Consider the following 19593-nt stretch of genomic DNA (forward strand, 5'->3'; position numbering starts at 1 on the left):
ATGGTGGTGCTCACCTGTAATCCCAGCTACTCGAGAGGCTGAGGCAGGAGAATCACTTGAACCCGGGAGGCAGAGGTTACAGTGAGCTGAGATCGTGCCACTGCACTCCAGCCTGGGCGACACAGTGAGACTCAGTCTCGAAAAAAAAAAAAAAAACCATTTTCATCATTATAGCCAGGTCCTGTAGTCAAATCAGGATACAGTGATTGCATGTCAAGTATGAAGTTTCTTGCTTTTTTTTTTTTTTGATTGACTGTTTCTATTGCAAAAGCTCTTAATAACAAAACTGATAAGTACATGCCCTTTGCTCAGCCCCAAATCAAGTTTTTGATTTTCTCAGTGCTTTTCATTTTTGCTGACAATGCATCAAAAAACACCAGAAAAGCTTTTCTCCATTTGTATTCCAGTTACAAAGCTTTGCAGGGGCAGAACTTCTTTAAAGCATGTATCTTTGTTATGTTTTCAATAGAAAGGCAACCCACTCTGTTATTCTCTGATTTTTTTTTATTTAACAATAATTGATGCTCACTGAAAAAGATCAAAAAGTAGGTTGTGATTTATTTATGATAAACGGATGGCAAAGTGAATTTCCTCATTTGATTATTAACGATAATTCAGAAAGCTGACATTAAAGCAGAGCCATTTGTAAAGTGGAATTAAAATAGATTTGTTTTTAATCGGGTTTTATTTTCACACTGTGAGGAGCTGCTGTATTTAGCATGCTAGACATGCTCAAAGAGTTCAGTCATGCGTAATGAAAGCTCAGATGGAAAAAGCATCTGAGCCTCCGACTCAGGCTTTGAATGCTAACCCAGCCAGTAGAGTAGTAAAATAATATCTCCATTTAAACAGGAGGACAGGATAGTTATCAGATTTTAACAAGAATTTGGTTACAAGTCAGGTCCCAAGCTATTAAAATTAAGCTGTTTCAGGAGAAAACATGCACTTAAAATATAAGCATTTTGGCTGGGCCCGGTGGCTCACGCCTGTAATCCCAGTACTTTGGGAGGCCGATCTTAAGGTTAGGAGATCAAGACCATCCTGGCTAACACAGTGAAAACCCATCTCTACTAAAAATACAAAAAATTAGCCGGGCATGGTGGTATGCAACTGTAGTCTCAGCTACTCGGGAGGCTGAGGCAGGAGAATTGCTTGAACCCGGGAAGCGGAGGTTGCAGTGAGCCCAGATCATGCCACTGCACTCCAGCCTGGGCAACAGAGCGAGACTCTCTCAAAAAAAAAAAAAAGAAAAGAAAAGAAAAAATATATATATGTATGCATTTCTTTTTTTTTTTTTGAGACAGTCTTGCTCTGTTGCCCAGGCTGGAGTGCAGTGGCACAATCTCAGCTCACTACAACCTCCACCTTCCAGGTTCAAGAGATTCTTGTGCTTCAGCCTCCTGAGTAGCTGGGACTACAGGTTCCTGCTACCACAGCCGGCTAATTTTTGTGTTTTTAGTAGAGATGGGGTTTCACCATGTTGGCCAGGCTGATCTCGAAATACTGACCTCAAGTGATCCACCTGCCTAGGCCTTCCAAAATGCTGGGATTACAAGTGTGAGCCACTGTGCCCAGCCCAAAATATAAAAATAAAATAAAATATATATAAAATATAAAAAAAGTATTTCTTCTTTTTTTCTTTTGAGATGGAGTCTTGCTGTGTCGCCCAGGCTGGAGTACAATGGTGCCATCTCAGCTCACTGCAACCTCCACCTCCCAGGTCCACACGATCCTCCCACCTCAGACTCCCTAGTAGCTAGGACTAAGGTGCACACCACCACGCCCAGCTAATTTTTGTATTTTTAGTAGACACAGGATTTCACCATGTTGGCCAGGCTGGTCTGGAACTCCTGACCACAGGAGATCCACCTGCACATTTCTTCTTAAAGGCATCATATAAAATTATATTAACTGGCCAGGCGCAGTGACTCATGTCTGTAATCCCAGCACTTTGGGAGGCCGAGGTGGATGGATCACAAGGTCAGGAGTTAAAGACCAGCTTGGCCAAGATGGTGAAACCCCATCTCTACTAAACATACAAAAAAATTAGCCAGGTGTGGTGGCGGGCGCTTGGAATCCCAGCTACTCGGGAGACTGAGACAGACAGTTGCTTGAACCCGGGAGACAGAGGTTGCAGTGAGCCAAGATCGTGCCACTGCATTCCAGCCTGGACGACAGTGAGACTGCATCTCAAAAAATAAGTAAATAAAATAAAATAAAATAATATTAACTAGCTATGAAATGAACAAAGCCCCAACCATATGAGAATTTGACAATACCAACAAACTCGTACTATTAGAACCAAGTTTTTTCCCCAAAATAACAAAAAGTAAAACACAATACCACTGTAATATTATCAAAGGGTATTTGATCTCGGCAGTGAGCCAAGATCGCGCCATTGCACTCCAGCCTGGGCAACAAGAGCGAAATTCCGTCTCTAAATAAATAAATAATCAGAACTCCAAAAAATTGAAAATATTAGCTAGCTAGTCCTCTAGTTCTTTTTTTTTTTTTTTTTTTTTGAGACAGGCTGGAGTATAGTGGTACAATCTTAGCTCACTGCAACCTCTGCCTCCCAGGCTCAAGCCATCCTCCCACCTAGTAGCAGAGTCTACAGGCGCACACCACCAGGCCCAGTTAATTGTTTTTGGTATTTTTTTGTAGAGGCATCTCCATATTGCCCAGGCTGGTCTTGAACTCCCGAACTCAAGGGATCTGCCAGCCTTGGCCTCCCAAAGTGCTGGGTTATAGGTGTGAGCCACTGCACCCAGCGTAGATCCATTCTTTAAGCAAGCTAATACTTCATTCTTTAAGCAAGCTAATACTTCATAACAGAGCCAGGCACGGTTGGCTCATGCCTATAACCCCAGCACTCTGGGAGGCCAAGACAGGTGGATCACCTGAGGTCAGGAGTTCCTGACTAGCCTGGCCAATATAGTGAAACCCCGTCTCTACTAAAAATACAAAAATTAGCTGGGCATGGTGGCATGCACCTATAATCCCAGCTACTCAGGAGTCTGAGGCAGGAGAATCACTTGAACCTGGGCGGAAGAAGTTGCAGTGAGCCGAGATTGCACCGCTGCACTCCAGCCTGGGTGACAGAGTGGACTCCGTCTAAAAAAAAAACTTCATATGGTACTTTACTGTTCAACCCTCTAAGAAAGCTAAATAATTTATTCCATGTTATTTTTAGTTTTTCAGAAATGAATATACTGGCTGATATATTTTTAAATCAGTTCTTAAGTTTCTACCATTGTTTATTCCTGGAAAGCTGCTAAAAGTAACATTTTCCCCCTATGAGGAAATACTGGCAATATACTTAATACTAAGAATTACTAATGCAGTTTACCAATATTTGTGTAATTGAGTGGAAAATAGACTGGAAAGATATTTGCAAATGTTAATCATGGTTAATGCCTATGTGGTAGAATTTGAATTTTTTAAAAAAATTTTATTCCTGGCTGGGAGCAATGGCGCATGCCTGTAATCACAGTACTTTGGGAGGCTGAGGCCAGTGGATCACCTGAGGTCAGGAGTTCGAGACCAGCCTGGCCAACATGGTGAAACCCCATCTCTACTAAAAATACAAAAATTAGGGCCGGGCGCGGTGCCTCACGCCTGTAATCCCAACACTTTGGGAGGCCAAGGTGGATAGAACACGAGGTCAAGAGTTTGAGACCAGCCTGGCCAATATGGGGAAACCCCGTCTCTAATAAGAATACAAAAATTAAGGCCAGGCGCAGTGATTCACACCTGTAATCCCAGCTACTCGGGCGGCTGAGGCAGGAGAACTGCTTGAACCCAGGAGGCAGAGGTGGCAGTGAGCCAAGATCACACCACTGCACTGCAGCCTGGGCAACAAAGCAAGACTCTGTCTCCAAAAAAAAAAAAGTTATCTGGGCATAGTGGCATGTACCTCTAATCCCAGCTACTGGGGAGGCTTAGGCAGGAGAATCGCTTGAACTCAGGAGGCAGAGGTTGCAGTGAGCTGAGATCATGCCACTGCACTCCAGCCTGGGTGACAGAGCAAGACTCCACCTCGAAAAAAAAAAAAAAAAAAATACAAGTGCCTGGCGCGGTGGCTCACACCTGTAATCCCAGCACTTTGGGAGGCCAAGACCAGCGGATCACGAGGTCAGGAGACGGAGACCATCCTGGCTAACACGGTGAAACCCCGTCTCTACTAAAAATACAAAAAATTATCCGGGCTTGGTGGCGAGTTCCTGTAGTCTCAGCTACTCAGGAGGCTAAGGCAGAATTGCTTGAACCCAGGAGGCGGAGGTTGCCGTGAGCCGAGATAGCGCCACTGCACTCCAGCCTGGACAACAGAGTAAGACTCCATCTCAAAAAAAAAAAAAAAAAAAATTAGCCGCGCATGGTGGTGGCCACCTGTGATCACAGCTACTTGGGAGGCTGAGGCAAGAGAATCACTTGAACCTGGGAGGCAGAGGCTGCAGTGAGCCGAGATCGAGCTACTGCACTCCAGCCTTAGCCTCCTGAGTAGCTGGGACCACAGGCCCACGCCACCACACCCGGCTTTTTTTTTTTTTTTTTTTTTTGAGACTAAGTCTCACTCTGTCACCCAGGCTGGAGTACAGTGGCGCAATCTTGGCTCACTGCAATCTCCGCCTCCTGGGTTCAAGGGATTCTCCTGCCTCAGCCTCCTAAGTAGTTGGGACTACAGGCACACACCACCACACCCAGCTAATTTTTGTATTTTTAGTAGAGATGGGGTTTCGCCATGTTGGCCAGGATGGTCTCAATGTCCTGACCTTGTGATCCACCCACCTTGGCCTCCCAAAGTGCTGGGATTACAGGCGTGAGCCATTGGGTGTGGCCCCCTAAGTTTTTGTCTTTTTTAAAAGAGATGGTGTCTGACCATATTGCCCAGGCTGGTCTGAAACTCCTGGTCTCAAGCGATCCTCTAGCCTCAGCCTCCCAAAGTGCTGGGATTATAGAAGTGAGCCACCAAGCCCTGTCAGGTATTGCTTTTATAATCTGAAATAAAAGTTATAATAAAATGACTTGGGCCGTGCTCGGTGGCCCACACCTGTAATCCTAGCACTTTGGGAGGCCAAGGCAGGTGGATCACCTGAGGTGGGGAGTTCAAGACCAGCCTGACCAACATGGAGAAACTCCATCTCTACTAAAAATATAAAATTAGCCAGGCCTAGTGGTGCATGCCTATAATCCCAACTACTCAGTAGGCTGAGGCAGGAGAATCACTTGAACTTCGGAGGCGGAGGTTGCAGTGAGCCGAAATCGCACCACTGTACTCTAGCCTAGGCAAGAAGAGCAAAACTACGTCTCAAAAAAATAAAAAATAAAATAAATGACTTTTGGAAGTCAGCATCTGGGTCACTTTAGCTAAGCATTCCCCTGAAATGTTGATAGTTGACTACATTAAATTAACATATATATTAACAAATCCCACATGAACAAAATGTTATTACTCTCTATGTTAACTCAGAGATTTTATTTAACCTTTTTTTTTCTTTTTGAGAGAGTGTCATTCTATTACTCCCACTAGAGTGCAGGGGTAGGATCATAGCTCACTGCAACCTCAAACTCCTGCGCTCAAGGGATCCTCCCCCTTCAACCACCGGACTACAGGCGAATGCCATGGTGCCAGGCCCTCATTCAACCTTTTAAGACCCTACTGGTAATCTCCATGATTAACTGTTTCACCATAAGTGATAATCACATTAGCCAAAATACCCAGGTCTAGGAGATTGTAACTTCTATAACATCAAGACACAGGCAGAACGTAACGCAAATCAAAACTTTTTTCTTTTTTTGACGAAGTCTCCCCGTCGCCCTGTCTGGAGCACAGCGTCCAGATCTCGGCTCCATGCAACCTCCCCCTCCTGGGTTCAACCAATTCTCGTGCCTCAGCCTCCAGAGTAGCTGGGATTACAGGCGCCGGCCACCACGCCCGGCTAAGTTTTGTATTTTTAACAGAGACGGGTTTTCACCGTGTTGGCCAGGCTGGTCTCAAACTCCTGACCTCAAGTGATCTCCTGCCTCAGCCTCCCAAAGTGCTGGGATTACAGGCGTGAGCCACCACAACTGGCCAAGACTTCTGATTAATTCAGAGAAGGCTATCAAACTGCAATTGATGAAATCTCAAAAACAATACCAAATAAATTGTGTTTAGTAGCTTATTACATATGGATGGAAATTTTCAGCAGATTTGTTTGAAGCTCTCCTGCTGCTCCTTTCAGACACCTGGCTGTAGTTTGAAGTAATTCAAACAGGCCTGGACCAGTGGGTCACACCTGTAACCCCAACACTTTGGGAGACTGAGGTGGGAGGATCACTTGAGCCCAGGAGTTCCAGACCAACTTGGACAACAAGGCAAGACCCTTGTCTCTACAAAAAATTTAAAAATTAGCCGGGTGTGGTGGTGCGCCTGCAGGTGGGCGAATCCATTGAGCCCAGGAGGTCGAGGCTACAGTGAGTTCTGTTCGTGCCACTGCACTCCAGCCTAGACAACACAGACTCTGTCTCTAAATAAATAAATAAATAAATAAATAAATCCATCTCCAGGATCCTATTATCACAAAAGAACTTTGATATGCCTATTTCAAATTATAAAACATACACACCACAAATTTTCTTCCTCTTATTTAGTAGTCAGTGATATCATTACCGTAGGAACGCCGATTTTAAAGACTCTATTAAGCATAAATTATGTTAAGACAGAATCTATAACAGAAATTCTACGAATTCAAGAGACAGTTAACCTGGTCATTTCCAAGCCTCAAATTACAGCCTTGTCAGAATTCTATTGCTTGCTGGTACTTCAACACCCTCTAGATAAGTTTCATATACTGAGTTCCTAGTAGGACTCTAACACCAACTCACAGTTCCCACCGGGCAATGAGCTCGCCCTTTGTTAGGGGCCACGGAGCGGCTCCGCCCAGCGCGCTGCCCCGGCCCGACCCCGCGCTGGCGCGGTCAGTGGTGCACGCGCACCCGCCCCAAGTCAGCACCTCCTGAGAGCCGCAGGGTCGCCGCGCGGCTCACCCCGCGACTGCGGCGTCCACGCTGGCCTCTAAGAGCCCCCGATGTGCTTTCTTCTCGAAAAAGCTCCCTTTTTAAAGCCTTGCACCTACAGGGACTCGGGGGTGCGTCATAAGACAATACGTCTAGGGAGGCGGCTATGCCAGCAGGGACGCGAGGGTCCTTGACCGGGCAGCCTGGCAAGGAGACCGCGCAGGCGGGAAGCAGAGGCAAGCCTCCCGGGTTCCCCGAATTTTGCACGCGGGGGAAGTTGATTACACAAGAGGGTTTTTTTTCGTTTTGGTTTGGCTTTTTGTATTTTGAAGAACCCATAACCCTGGCAATAATTTCCACCACACTCCTAAAGGACAAGAGGGAGGGGAGGCACTGAATGAAGAGGAAGTGCGGTCCACTATGGTTACCACCGCCCAGCTCAATTCGGCAGACGGAGAAGCAGCTGCGGCCTAGGCCCTCTGCACCCACGCACCGAGGCCGAGCCCAGGGCCCGCCCCGCCGGCCTGAGTGGAGGACTGTGGCGGGCACTAGGAGCCCCACCCCGTTCCAATGAAAATGACACCTTTTAAAACCATTTTAATTTTTTTTTTTTTTTAAAGGCCGGGCGTGGCGGCTCACACCTGTAATCTCAGCACTTTGGAAGGCCCAGGCGAAAGGATCTCTTGAAGTCAGGACTTCCAAAGCAGCTTGGGCAACAGAGCAAGACCCCGTTCCCAGGCAGGGGGCAAAGCCGGGCGCGGTGGCTCACGCCTGCAATCCCAGCACTTTGGGAGGCCGAGGTGGGCGGATCACCTGAGGTCAGGAGTTCGAGACAAGCCTGACCAACATGGTGAAACCCCATCTCTACTGAACATACAAAAATTACCCGAGCCTATTGGCGGGCGCCTGTAGTCCCAGCTACATGGGAGGCTGAGGCAGGAGAATCGCTTGAACCCGGGAGGCGAAGGTTGCAGTGAGCCGAGACTGCGCCACTGCACTCCAGCCTGGGTGACAAGAGTAAAACCCCCGTCTCAAAAAAAAAAAAAAAAAAAAGACACCTTTCTTTGGGCTTAGTGAGCAAACATTCTACGCAGTGCCTAATGTAAGCCGGCCCAGGCACCACCCAACCCTTCGGCCAGGACTGTTTTCCCGTTTCGAGAAGGCTCCACCACACTCCACACCGGATCCAGTCAACAGCCGTTCCAAACATGGCGCGGGCAGGGGTGGAAGACAAGCCAGCGCGACGCCGTCCAGCCTCAGCCCCGGGGCACAAAGGGGAGACTAATCTCCCGGAAACTCGGGGTACACAATCGATAACCCCACAAGAAGCTACTTTCCGCGAGTGGGCCTTGAGGAAAAAGTGGGTCGGGCACAAGCGAGCTGTTCAGACGCACTTCACATCAAAGCCTCGCGGACAACACAGCCAGACGAAAACGGCCCCGTGCGCAGGCGCGCGGAACCACAACTAGCGCGCTTAGGGACGACCCCTCCCCCTTCCCTCAAAGGCCAAGGAAGTGGCTCCGACGCGCTTGCGCGAGGACGGAATGTTGAGGGGAGGGGGAATCCTTTCCCTTCATTGTCAGAGAGAACCGCCCCCGCACGGCGAGCGCGCGCGCGCTCACGAACCACTCTCACACTCCGGCGCGCCCCGGGCTTTCCGCCTGGCGTCTCGCGCATGCGCGGAGAGCGAAGAGGTGGCGAAATCGGATGCTTTTTTGCTGAGTTTCTCAGAGAAGTTTCTGGAAAGATGGAGCCAAAGGGACGCTGGGGGGTGGGGAGCGCAAGAAAGCAAGCGTTTGAAAGAGCAAAAAACCCCAAGCACACCGCAACACCTCCAACCTTCGAGCCACAGCCCAAGCAGAGCCCAAGGCCACTGAGACCCTCACGCCAGAGAAAAAGCACAGGGACCGCGGCAGCCGCTCCTCCCTCTGCCACTGCTCAGCCCCCGAGACTCCCCAGCACGGGGAGAGGGCAGAGGGTAGCCATGAGAAACCTAGAGCGCTCACTGGACGTTTGCGAGGTGGAAGGAAAGCCGAAACCCGCCCTTTGGAGCCGCCTGTGCGCACGGGCCCCCTCGAGTGGGCTCAGTACGTTAGGACTCAGCGTGGCAGCCAAAGCATTGGGGGCGTCTTTCACTAATGTTTCCTAGGTTTTCCTTCCTATCGGGCTCTGTGGTCCTTTCACTGCCCGTCTTCACTTTGGTGGCCTGACGCTAACACTGCAAGTTGGGGAAACCGTAGTAACCCCAGGCCTGAGGAGCGTCCCGGGCGGCGGTGCTCCGTTGCTTCTAGAGGTTGCCGCTTTAAGAAAAAGCCCCCCGGAGAGGGGCCAGTATGGCTGAGTAAAGGTGGCGTGCGCCCGCACAAAGGCGCCGCGTTGTTGGCGGGCTCCGGACGCGGTTGCCCCTGGGCGGGGCGGCGTGGGAAGACCGGGGCGCCTGGGCGGGGAGAACGACGTTGGCGCTCGCGGGGCAGGGCAGGGGGAGGGAGCCACGGCATTTAGCAGGTGCTTTTCCGCGGCCGAGCGACTGCCATTTTGTGGCGCGGTCGTCGCCATTTCGCGCGGCCGAGGGGCGGGGTGTGGGCGGAGCCGCGGGCGCGCCCGGGCTGTCCCTCGGGGCGGCGGGCTAACGCGGCCGCTTTGTTCTTCGCTTCTCGGCTCCAGGCCCCAGTCTCGACCGCCTCGGAACCGGGCTGTGTCCGAGCTGCCACGCGGCGTGTGAACCTTGAAGCGCGGCCGGGGTTTCCGCAAAGCGCCGACTCTTCCGCGTTGCAAGATCTTCGAAAGTGAGATTTCTCACCCCACCCTTGCAGGGTGGAGAGAACACGTTTCAAAAAGGGGATGCCTAGAACTCAGCCGTGGGAAGTGGCTGTCTAAACCCTTGTGCTGGTGCCAGTAGCAAACCCGTGCGCGTGCTCGGCTTTCAGCGATCATGAGGCTCTGCAAATAGCTCAACTGCAGAGCGTGCCCCTTAGAGCCCCTGTGCTGCTGGGAGGCCTCACAAAGGTGCCAAAACCAGGTGTCTCCAGCGGTTGGCCTCTTTAAAAAAAAAAAAAGGCGGCGTGGGATGTCCTTGAAGGGCTGGAAGACGGTGTAGAATGAGACGTTGCTTTTCATTGGCTGGCCGTTAATAAGCACGCACTGCGCAACTGTTTTCCAGATACGGGTTTATAGCCCATTATTTATATCGGAGCCGTAAACTTGAACAATAGATTGGAATATCTTATTTCTGCCTGTTGAGAACATCTCCCATTTAACTTCTTTTGAAAGTTCAGATGAGTATGTAAATAATACATTGACTTAGTAGAATCTATTGTGTGCGTTCCAGCGTCATTTCAAATCCTGAAAGAGCTATTGTTTTTCTGATTTCAAAAGAAATATTTAAATGCGAGTCTTGGTGTTTTAATGTTAACCTTGTGGTTCGAAATCAACAAAGCCAGGAAATTCAAGAGAACTGCTGCTAAATTTGTCTTCTCCCTTTGCTTTCGTACAAGGTTTTTTTGTTTAATTTTTTTTCTTTTAAGTTTGTTTTTCTTCACCACAGCGTGAGTACATAAAAGAGCCAACCCTTTATATTCTTACTATGTATAATTATAGGGAGTTATTTCAGTAACAGGAGGTAAAGCTCATAATGATAGGATGAAAAGGTGAAAAACATCTGTTGTTGAAGGAATCGATCAGGATTTGATGGCTTCCAGATGAAAGAAATATCTGAGAAGAGGCTTTTGGATTCCAAATAATTTAGTTTCATTATGACCAAAAGCACTGCATAGAGCTTTAAATTTTTATACCATATCTTTTGACATCAACTGTCTTTTTTTTTTTTCTAAGACAAGGTCTCTGTTCGTGCGTGACGAAATCACAGCTCACTGCAGCCTCGACCTCCCTGGCCTCAGGTTATCCTCCCACCTCAGCCTCCTGAATAGCTGAGACAATAGGCGCGAATCACCATGCTGTGCTAATTTTTTTTTTTGGAGAAGGAGGCCCGCTCTGTCACCCAGGCTTGAGTGCAGTGGATCTTGGCTCACTGCAACTTCCGCTTCCCGGGTTCAAGTAGTCCTCCTGCCTCAGCCTCGGGAGTAGCTGGGACTACAGGCACGCCTCACCACGCCCGGCGAATTTTTGTATTTTTAGTAGAGACGGGGTTTCACCATGTTGGCCAGCATGGTCTCGATCTCATGACCAAGTGATCCGTCCGCCTCGACCTCCCAAAGTGCTGGGATTACAGGCATAAGCCACCGTGCCTGGCGCTGGGCTAATTTTTTAACCTTTTGTAGAGATGGTTTCACCATGTTGCCCCGGCTGGTCTTGAGCGTCTAGGCTCAAAAGATCCTCTCAAAGTGTTGAGATTACAGGCTGAGTCACCGCGCCTGGCTTTTGTTTCTTTTTGGCGGTGAGAGCTTACAGAATTGTTTTTTTAATGCTGTGTTTTTATTTTTTGTCTGCACAATGAAAATGAAATAGTGTAAAACTATTAGTTTTAGTGGAAATTTGGAATCTGTTACAGTAGCCTGATAACTCAGGCAAATTATTATGTCTCTAATTAGTTGGGCAGTTTAGATTCGAAGAATGATTGCTCAGCACTTGAACAGACTAGAAGGTTCTGTTTAAACACTCCTAATTCCTGGGGTTCATTTTTATTTATAAAACACATACTTTGGGCCGGGCGCAGTGGCTCACGCCTGTAATCCCAGCACTTTGGGAGGCCAAGGCGGGCGGATCCCGAGGTCAGGAGATCGAGCCCATCCTGGCTAACACGGTGAAACCCTGTCTCTACTAAAAAAAAAAACCAAAAATCAGCCGGGCGTGGGGGCGGGCGCCTGTAGTCTCAGCTACTCGGGAGGCTGAGGCAGGAGAATGGCTTGAACCCTGGGAGGCGGAGCTTGCAGTGAGCCGACACATGCTTTATACCTTTAACCATACATAAAACACATGCTTTATACCTTTAACCATTACATTTAACACAGAAAGCACATCCTTTTATTGTACAAAAAATGGTGTTGATTTGTATTTTCTTAAAGAGTGGGTGGTGGCTGGGCGCGGTGGCTCACGCCTGTAATCCCAGCACTTTGGGAGGCCGAGACAGGCGGATCACCTGAGGTCAGGAGTTGGAGACCAGCCTTAACATGGAGAAACCCCGTCTCTACTAAAAATACAAAAAATACAAAATTAGCCAGGCGTGGTGGTGCATGCTTGTAATCCCAGCTACTGTGGAGCCTGAGGCAGGAGAATTTCTTGAACCTGGGAGGCGGAGGTTGCGGTGAGCCGAGATCGCGCCATTGTACTCCAGCCTGGGCAAGAAGAGCGAAACTCTGTCTCAAAAAAAAAAAAGAGTGGGTGGTGTTTGCACAGTTGACATCTCCCTTATGACCAATGGCGTACATTTGCAAAACAGTTAAACAGAAATCCAGGGCTAACCTTCTCCCCCATCCTCATATCGACCTTAAGACTTTTTCCAGCTTCCTAAATCGAAGAAACCCAAACACTGTTGGAACTAGTGAACTTTAAATATGCAGAGAACCATGTTCAAATAAACAGATTTTGAATCACCACAATCTCATGATCTGCCCCAGAGGTGAAAAGGCCTTTGTTTATGTAGTCCTGGATCTCGTTTGTGTTTGTCAAGCTAGACCAGACTAGTGAATTCCAGAATGGCCAATTCATTGTTCATGTAGTTTTTCTTTTTTACTCTAAAACTGAGGTGTCTGAATTAATTTGTACCACATTTGTGTTCTCTAAAAGAGGGTAGATGTTAACCAAAACTTTGATTACACCCAGATTCTTAAGACAATCAATGCAGTATAGAAATGGTGTGGGCTGGGCTCGGCTGGGTGCAGTGGCTCAACGCCTGTAATCCCAGCATTTTGGGAGGCCGAGGCAGGCAGATCTCGAGGTCAGGAGATCGAGACCATCCTGGCTAACACAGTGAAACCCCGTCTCTACTAAAAATTCAAAAAAAAAAATTAGCCGGGTGTGGTGGTGGGCGTCTGTAGTCCCAGCTACTCAGGAGGCTAAGGCGGGAGAATGGCGTGAACCTGGGAGCCAGAGCTTGCAGTGAGCCAAGATCGCGCCACTGCACTCCAGCCTGGGCGACAGAGCGAGACTCCCGTCTCAAAAAAAAAAAAAAAAAGTAAATGGTGTGGGCTAGGCCCCTTTTGCCCATGCCTATGGATTTGTTCTTTTTTTTTTAATCCATTGTTCAGGGAAAGAACAGCTTCTCAAGGCAAATTCTGGGATAGAAGAGAATTTAAAACCAATAACTTTTTCCTAGTAAAGATAAATGAGGTTCTTTAGAGACTTTAGTAATATGGGAAGTCCTTCAAAATATTTTTGGCAGCAGTTAGCACTCCCATATAGTGTAATAATTTTTTCTCCTTTGAGGCAAAACGTTCAGAGAGTTGGTTATAAAATGCTTTCCTGTATTTCAGAAGTATTGGAGTTCAAGGAACAAATCCTTGCCGCAACAGTATACTTCTTGGAAAAATAGAAACATGGCCAGGCACGCTGGCTCACGCCTGTAATCCCGACACTTTGGGAGGCCGAGGCGGGCAGATCACGAAGTCGGGAAATCCAGACCAGTCTGACCAACATGGTGAAACCCCGTCTCTACTAAAAAACATAAAAATTAGTCAGGCGTGCTGGCACACGCCTATAGTCCCGGAAGCTGAGGCTGGAGAATCGCTTGAACCAGGGAGGGCGGAGATTGCAGTGAACCAAGATGATGCCACTGCACTCCAGCCTGGGCGACAGAGCGAGACTCCGTCTCAAAAGAAGAAGAAAAATAGAAACACATCTATAAAAGTAAACAATGCTCCTGGGACATCCAACATTTGTTTGTCCTGCCAGAGTACAAAATGGTCATCCCCAAAGCAAAATTCTATCCTGACAAGTGTGCAGATTATATGAAACCTCTAGATTTACCATGTTGGTATCATGGTATAAGTGGCCTAGTTAGACAATATATCAAAAAGACTCTGAAAACTCAGGATTTTAATTTACTTGTTTAACAATTTTTGAGCATCAAACAATGTGCCAGAGCCTATCCCAGGTGTTTAGGTACATCACTGAATAAAAACAAAGCAAAGATCCCTGTTCTCATGGAGCTTACCCTGGTGGAGGAGAAGGGAGACACACAATAAGGAAATTAAATAATAAAAGTGGCAAGTGCTATAGTGAAAATTCAGTGAAAGATAATAGAGATGAAGCAAGTCTTGCAATTTTAAATGAGGTGGTTAGGATAGGCCTCAAGAAGGAGATGGTTTTACTTTTATTTGTACTTTTTTAGAGAAAGGGTCTCGCCGTCACCCAGACTGAAATGCAGTGGTGTAATACTAGTTCACTGCAGCCTCTAACTCTTTGGCTCAAGTGATCTTCCCGCTTCAACTCCCCAAAGTGCTAGGATTACAGGTGTGTGACATGGCGCCCCAACAAAGAGAAAATTTGTGAATGAAGATTTGCAGGAGCTAAGGGAGCAAATCGTGGGTATCTAGGGAAGAGACTGCAAAGGGAATCGTAAATGAAAACACCTTCAGGGAGGAGCAAGCATGACTGGCACATATGAAATAGAGGAAGGAAATCAGTGTGGTTGAAATACGATGGTCATAGCTGGGCGTGGTGGCTCGTGCCTGTGATCCCAGCACTTTGGGAGGCAGAGGTGAGAAGATCGCTTGAGGCTAGGAGTTCCAGGTCAACCTGTGCAACATAGCGAGACTGGTCTCTACAACATGTTACAATTACCTGGGCGTGGTGTTGTGCGCCTTTAGTCCCAGCTACTTGGGATGCTAAGGCAGGAGGATTGCTTGTGCCTGGGAGTTTGAGGTTACAGTGAGCTATGATTGCACCACTGCACTCCAACCTGGGAACATGGTGAAACCCCGTCTCTACAAAAAAATATAAAAGTTATTCAGGCATGGTGGTGTGCACCTGTGGTCCCAACTACTTGGGTGGGAGAATTGCTTGAGCCTGAGAAGTGAGTCGAGGCTGCAGTGAGCCTTGATTGAGCTACTGCACTCCAGCCTGGCTGACAGTGAGACCCTGTCTCAAAAAAAAATAGAATGGTCAAGACAGGGGTATAGGATGAATGTCAGAGTCAGAGGAGTGTGTGGGGCAGATCTGTAGAACCTGGTAAACTGTAATAGTTTTTTATGGCTTTTAATGATATGACAGGTTTTAGAAGGATTGCCCAAAGTATTGAAAATAAGAGGCCCTGGGCCGGGCGCGGTGGCTCACGCCTGTAATCCCAACACTTTGGGAGGCCGAGGCGGGCGGATCACGAGGTCAGGAGATCGAGACCCTCCTGGCTAACACAGTGAAACCCCGTCTCTACTAAAAATACAAAAACAAAATTAGCCGGGCGTAGTGGAGGCTGCCTGTAGTCCCAGCTACTCCGGAGGCTGAGGCAGGAGAATGGGTGAACCCTGGAGGCAGAGCTTGCAGTGAGCTGAGATTGCGCCATTGCACTCCAGCCTGGGCGACAGAGCAAGAGCCCGTCTCAAAAAAAAAAAAAAAAAAAGGCCCAGGGTAGAAGCAGGAGCTGAATGAATCGGCCATATCAGTAATCCAAATGAAGGGGAGGGTGGCTTTAATAACCAAAATATATCCTGGAGATGTATATATAGATTTTTTTCTTTCAGATGGAGTCTTGCTCTGTCACCCAGGCTGGAGTGCAGTGGCGTGATCTCGGCTCACTGCAGCCTCTGCCTCCTGGGTTCCAGCGATTCTCCTGCTTCAGCCTCCTGGGTAACTAGGATTACAGGCACATGCCACCACACCCGGCTAATTTTTGTGTTTTTGTTTTGTTTCGTTTTGGTTTTTAACTTTAAAATCCTTCAAAAACTGTTTATTATACAGGTGAATTTTGATAGTCACGATGGGCTTATCGGTAGGATTTCTGGTAGCGAGCATGGGCACCAGGGCCTCCAAACTTTTTGGACTCATGGCAATGAGGATCAGCTACCAGCAGGGTCCGGTCATACTGAATGAGGATGTCTTTGATCTCCTTCTTGGAAGCCTCATCCACATATTTCTGGTAATAGGCCACCAGGGCTTTGGAGATGGACTGATGGATAGCATAAATCTGGGCCACGTGACCTCCACCCTTCACACGGACACGGATGTCCACACCAGCAAACCGCTCCTTGCCGAGAAGCAGAACTGGCTCCAGCAGCTTGTATTGCAGCGTGTGTGGCTCAATCATCTCCAGGGGCCACCCGTTCACCTTGATGAGACCATTGCCGCATTTGCAGTGCGCCACAGCTGTGGCTGTCTTCTTGCGTCCGAAGACCTGCACCGACTGCAGCGGGCCCTTGGACGGCATGGCTGCGGGCGTGGACTAGAGTGTGTTTTTTTGTTTGTTTTGTTTTGTTTTTTTGTTTGAGACGGAGTCGCACTCTGTCGCCCAGGCTGGAGTGCAGTGGCGCAATCTCGGCTCACTGCAACCTCCGCCTCCCAGTTTCAAGCTATTCTCCTGCCCCAGACTTCCAAGTAGCTGGGACTACAGGCGCCCGCCACCATGCCCAGCTAATTTTTGTATTTTTATTAGAGACGGGGTTTCACCATGTTGGCCAAGCTGGTCTCGAACTCCTGACCTCACGTGATCTGCCTGCCTCAGCCTCCCAAAGTACAGGGATTACAGGCGTGAGCCACCGCGCCTGGCCGTTTTTTTTTTGTTTGTTTGTTTGTTTGAAACAGGGTCTCACTCTGTCACCGAGACCGGAGTGCAGTAGTGCAATCTCGGCTCACCGCAACCTCCGCCTCCCAGGTGCCTCAGCCTCCTGAGTAGCTGGGACAACAGGGGTGTGCTACTACTGCCTGGCTAATTTTTTTTTTTTTTTGAGATGGAGTCTCGCTCTTGTCGCCCAGCCGGGGTGACATCTTGGCTCACTGCAACCTCCACCTCCCGGGTTCAGGCGATTCTCCTGTCTCAGCCTCCCAAGTAGCTGTGATTACAGGCATGTGCCGCCACGCCTGGCTAATTTTTGTATTTTTTAGTAGAGATGGGGTTTCACCATGTTGGTCAAGCAGGTCTCGAATTCCTGACCTCCCAAAGTGCTGGGATTACAGGTGTGAGCCCCCAGGCCCTGGATATATTTTAACAGTAAATCCAAGCAGACTTTCTGGTAGATTGAACCTGGGATTGATAAAAAGAGGAGGCAAGGATGAGCCAAAACATTTTTTGACCTGGGCAACTAAAAGAGTTGTAATGAACGAGAACTGGATAGAGCAGTTCTGCAGGGGAAGAACAGAAGTTCAGTTTGGGCATGTTCAATTTGAGGTGTTTATTAGATATCAAAGGGAGACGCTGGTGGGCTATTGGATATATGGGTCTTGATTTAGGAGGAAGTTCTGGAGATGTATATTTTTATATATGCCCTTTTTGTATATTATGTATATTGTGTGTTAGAGAGTTATCCTATATATAGCTAGCATTTAAAAGCCTCAAACTGGATGAGATCACCCACATAAATATAGAAGGAAATAGGATCAAGGAAGCCCTGAAGCACTCCACTGTTAAAAGGTCTGAGAAGAAGGTTTGCAAAGCAGGATGAGAAGGAACAACCAGTTAGGTCGGAGGATAACAAGGAAAGGGTGGTGTCCAGGAAGTCAAGAAAATGGAGCAGGTGGCCTGGCAGGGTGGTTCACACCTGTAATCCCAGCACTGTGGGAAGCCGGGGCAGGCATATCACTTGAGGTCAGGAGTTCGAGACCAGCTGGCCAATGTGATGAAACCCTAAGTCTACTAAAAAATACAAAAATCGGCCAGGTGTGATGGCTTATGCTTGTAATCCCAGCACTTTTGGAGGCTCAGGCGGGCAGATCACCTGAGGCTGGGAGTTCGAGACCAGCCTGACCAACATGGAGAAACCCCCTCTACTGAAAATACAAAATTAGCTGGTTGTGGTGGCGCATGCCTGTAATCCCAGCTACGTGGGAGGCTGAGGCAGGAGAATCGCTTGAACCCGGGAGGCGGAGGTTGCGGTGAGCTGAGATTGCGCCATTGCACTCCAGCCTGTGCAACAAGAGCGAAACTCTGTCTCAAAAAAAAAAAAAAAAATAGCTCGGCTTGGGCAGGGCTCAGTGGCTAACACCTGTAATCCTAGCACTTTGGGTGGCTGAGGCGGGCGGATCACGAGGTCAAGAGTTCGAGACCAGCCTGACTAACATAGTGAAACCCCGTCTCTAGTAAAAATACAAAAATTAGCCGGGAATGGTGGCGCACAGGAATGCTGGCTTGACAGGCTGAGGCAGGAGAATTGCTTGAACCCGGGAGGCGGAGGTTGCAGTGAGCCGAGATCGCACCACTTCACTCCAGCCTGGATGACAGAGTAAGACTCGGTCTCAAAAAAAAAAAAAAAAAAAAAAAAAAAGTGGAGGGAATGGTCAACTGTGAAATGCTGCTGAGAGATTAAGCTGAGGCATGAAAATTGAGTGTTGTATGAATAAGTGGAAGTCATTGGTGACCTTGACGCAAGCTGTCTGGGTGGAGTAGGAGGCAAAAGCTTGATTGGAACGGATTGAAGAAAAAAACAAAAAACAGTAAGTATGACCTTTGGAAAAGTCTGACAGTGAGGCTTAGAGGGGAAGATGCCAGAGACTGTGATATTGGAAAGTACCTTCTGTTTTAGGAAGTTCCTGGGTCAGTGCAGCAAGAGGGAACTCAAAACCTTAGGGCTTCTGGAGGAATTGTTACACTCCCAGGATGTGGTCTCCTTCTACCCTCATATCTGCTCCATGATAACATGAATAATAAATTATTTCTTGGCCAGGAGAACTCCAGCTCAAAAGATCCTGCCGCCTCTGTCTCCCAAAGTACTAGGATTACAGGCGTTAGCCACTGTGCCCGGCTGTATTTTTCTTTACTTTTTTTTTTTTTTTGAGACAGAGTCACGCTCTGTCACCCAGGCTGGAGTGCAGTGGCCTGATCTCTGCTCACTGCAACCTCTGCCTCCCGGGTTCAAGTGATTCCCCTGCCTCAGCCTCCTGAGTAGCTGGGATTACAGGCATGCACCTCCACACCCGCCTAATTGTTGTATTTTTAGTAGAGACGGGGTTTCACCATGTTGTCCAGGCTGGTCTCGAACTCCTGACCTCATGACCCACCTGCCTTGGCCTTCCAAAGTGCTAGGATTACAGGCATGAGCCACCACACCCAGCCGTAATTTTCTTTTTAAAAGACTTTCTTCCCCTATATTGGACCCTGCTCTAGTTCCACCACATCCCAGTGAACAACAGTGAAATAAAAAGATTGTCTACGTGCTTAATTTGAAAACGTGGGTTGGTCACGGTGGCTCACACCTGTAATCCCAGCACTTTGGGAGGCCGAGATGGGTGGATTGCCTGAGGTCAGGAGTTCAAGACCAGCTTGGCCAACCCGGTGAAACCCCATCTCTAATAAAAATACAAATATTAAGATTGGTCGCGGTGGCTCATGCCTGTAATCCTAGCACTTTGGGAGGCTGAGGCAGGCAGATCACCTGAGGTCTGGAGTTCAAGACTAGCCTGACCAACATGGAGAAACCCCGTCTCTACTAAAAATACAAAATTAGCTGGGCATGGTGGCTCATGCCTGTAATCCCAGCTACTCGGGGGACTAAG

General features: G+C 48.2%; 1 protein-coding gene across 1 annotated transcript; it reads right to left on the reverse strand.

The window, feature by feature from the left end:
* Positions 1 to 15859: 15859 nt before the first annotated feature.
* On the reverse strand, positions 15860 to 16330 carry LOC100457644 (small ribosomal subunit protein uS9-like). The gene has a single exon (XM_024232662.3). It carries the CDS (start codon positions 16313 to 16315, stop codon positions 15875 to 15877), a length of 441 nt encoding a protein of 146 aa, XP_024088430.1. The 5' UTR covers positions 16316 to 16330; the 3' UTR covers positions 15860 to 15874.
* Between the last annotated feature and the right edge of the window lie 3263 nt (positions 16331 to 19593).

This window comes from Pongo abelii, chromosome 1 (genome assembly GCF_028885655.2).
Source record: "Pongo abelii isolate AG06213 chromosome 1, NHGRI_mPonAbe1-v2.0_pri, whole genome shotgun sequence".
Classification (NCBI taxonomy): domain Eukaryota; kingdom Metazoa; phylum Chordata; class Mammalia; order Primates; family Hominidae; genus Pongo; species Pongo abelii.

What these genes read in the sequence shown, in the direction of transcription:
- LOC100457644 (XM_024232662.3), bottom strand. Translation starts at nt 16,315, where the DNA reads ATGCCGTCCAAGGGCCCGCTGCAGTCGGTGCAGGTCTTCGGACGCAAG.